This window comes from Otolemur garnettii, unplaced genomic scaffold (assembly GCF_000181295.1).
Source record: "Otolemur garnettii isolate 467f Iridium unplaced genomic scaffold, OtoGar3 scaffold00043, whole genome shotgun sequence".
In the NCBI taxonomy this organism is placed as follows: Eukaryota; Metazoa; Chordata; class Mammalia; order Primates; family Galagidae; genus Otolemur; species Otolemur garnettii.
The window spans coordinates 6,619,057-6,621,550 of record NW_003852438.1 but is presented as its reverse complement, the minus strand read 5'-3'; the positions used below and the strand labels follow the sequence as shown (position 1 = coordinate 6,621,550).

At 51.1% G+C, this 2,494-nt stretch overlaps 1 protein-coding gene across 1 annotated transcript; it reads left to right on the top strand.

Annotated features, from left to right (window-relative positions):
* The first annotated feature begins 780 nt into the window (after window positions 1-780).
* On the top strand, window positions 781-2,350 carry LOC111725543 (keratin, type II cytoskeletal 6A-like). The gene is made up of 2 exons (XM_023513643.1): window positions 781-1,320; window positions 2,132-2,350. The coding sequence occupies exons 1-2, from the start codon at window positions 781-783 to the stop codon at window positions 2,348-2,350; spliced, it is 759 nt and encodes a 252-aa protein (XP_023369411.1).
* Window positions 2,351-2,494: the final 144 nt, after the last annotated feature.

Here is a 2,494-nt window from a genome sequence, read left to right as displayed (position 1 = left end):
ACATTACCAAGGACAGTTACTGCAAATAAATAAATAATACACGTAAGAATATTGGAAAATTGAATAGATGCTTAATTAACAAATACATCAATATATAAGATAAAAAGAAACATTTTGGTTATATTTTTAAGGGGCCTGCTATTCAACATAAATGTTGAATTACTATGTTGAAGAAATAATAAACTTTCTTATCTGCTTCCAAATATATAATTTATAGTTAATGAGTAATTGGGTGGAAGCGTAAAAGAAATACAGATATAGGGGTCCACGGGATGGTGTTCTATTTTTCTGTTTTTAGGGAAAAAAGTAATGTTTCACCTTTGAAGTCAGTGGGGAAATCATGATTTTTCTGTTAACTTCAAGAGATTTCAAAGCTTCAATATCTCCACTGGTAGAGAGGAATCCATCAGGACATTTTGAACACAGGACAATCTGCAGGACCTTTGTGTGGGACGGTGACTAAGCCCTAACTTCACAAAGAATAGTCTTATTGTGCAGAGATCAAGCCAAAGCTGGAGGCGAGAGCATTTTCCCTGACTAAAGGAAACAAAAAATGCAACCTCGATATTTCATAACTTAGCCAGTAACCCAGGTGTGATCTCACTGTGTGTGTAAAGCCCAGCCCCTCCCAATCTGCAAGCTCACCTTCCAGCACCGGGCCCAGCCCTTGCTCACCGGGTATATATACACTGCTGCCCCGAGCCCGGCTCACTCACCTGCTCCTCTCACCCCAGCCTCCAGCCTCTCACGCTCTCTTCAGCCTTTCCATCTTCTGCAACCATGACCAGCAAATCCACCGTGAAGAGCTACAGCAGCAGCCACCGTGGCTTCAGCTCAGGCTCAGCCAGGGTCCCCGGGGTCTCGCGCTGTGGCTTCAGCAGCGTCTCTGTGTCCCGCTCCCGGGGCAGTGGCGGCCTGGGTGGAGTGTGCGGAGGAGCTGGCTTCGGCAGCCGCAGCCTCTACAACCTGGGGGGCTCCAAGAGGATCTCCATCGGAGGGGGCAGCTGTGCCGTCGGAGGTGGCTATGGCAGCAGAGTCGGAGGCGGCTATGGCTTTGGAGGTGGAGCCGGGAGCGGATTCGGTTTCGGCGGTGGAGCTGGCGCTGGCTTTGGGCTCGGTGGTGGAGCTGGCTTTGGTGGTGGCTATGGGGGTTCTGGCTTCCCCGTGTGCCCCCCCGGAGGCATCCAAGAAGTCACGGTCAACCAGAGTCTCCTCACCCCTCTGAACCTGCAAATCGACCCCTCCATCCAGCGGGTCAGGACCGAGGAGCGTGAGCAGATCAAGACCCTCAACAACAAGTTCGCCTCCTTCATCGACAAGGTGAGACCTTGATAGGAAGAACAGCAAACTTCTCCCTGGGGGAGACATAGGAAGGGGACGAGGGGCTCAGCCTAGCTCTCCACAGGGAGGCCAGATGGCCCTAGTTGACCACAGGCAGCAGGTGATGACCTTGCCAACTTACCCGAACTAGGGACTCTTCACAACCATGAAGGAGATGAGCGATGGCATGACTTAATTTTGCTCCAAAGTGTATTGGAGAGGAAAAAAAATAAACATGACGACAGTATACAGGCTGGTAAATTGCACTTCTGGGGTCTGGGCAAGAGGGACAGAAAACTCTACAGGGAAAGAAAAATACTCTACATAGGTCAAGACAGGAAGCCTTAGAAATATTTACAAAATGCATAAATGGCAATTTACTCCAGAAACAGACAAGGACCACAAATGAAAATGCTTTAGAGGTGACACGCGCATTCAAGGGGAAGTGGGACTGGGTCTGACCATTAGGCCACATGCAACATGCCCCTCACTGAGGTCCTAGCAGTGAGGAAAGCTCTACCGTGTAGTTTAAAACTAGACTTGTGATTGTGCTGGGCAAAAGGAGAAGGAATGTGGCAAGTCACAGGTGTGCTCACTAACGTAGACGGGGAGAAGGACTCGGGCCGGGGAAGGATTTCTGCGGTTAGACCTGTGTGGCGAAAGGGGGAGAGGTTTTGGGAGCAGAGCCTCTGTACACGAACCTAGTAGCCCAGTACCTCGGGGCACCCCAGACCAGCCAGCACAGCTGAGAACGCTGACGCTTCTTCCTTCCATCCTTGTCTGGCAAATGACCATCTTCCCTCCCCTCCAGGTGCGGTTCCTAGAGCAGCAGAACAAGGTCCTGGACACCAAGTGGACCCTGCTGCAGGAGCAGGGCACCAAGACCGTGAGGCAGAACCTGGACCCTCTGTTCGAGCAGTACATCAACAACCTCAGGAGGCAGCTGGACAGCATCGTTGGGGAGAGAGGCCGCCTGGACTCGGAGCTCCGGGGCATGCAGGACATGGTGGAGGACTTCAAGAACAAGTGAGTCAAAGAGCAGACACGCACTCAGCTGTCTGAAGCACACACGTGGGGTGGCCAGGTCCAGAGGTAGGCATGATTCCTAGCAAAACAGGACCATGCAAATGAGAGTCTCAAGTCATTGCCTAGGAGCAACTGTAAGAATAAAAGA

Bases quoted from the DNA above. Each gene is read 5' to 3' on its own strand.
- LOC111725543 (XM_023513643.1), top strand. From the start codon at position 781: ATGACCAGCAAATCCACCGTGAAGAGCTACAGCAGCAGCCACCGTGGC. The intron at 1,321-2,131 runs GTGAGACCTTGA...CCTCCCCTCCAG, and splicing joins TCGCCTCCTTCATCGACAAG to GTGCGGTTCCTAGAGCAGCA.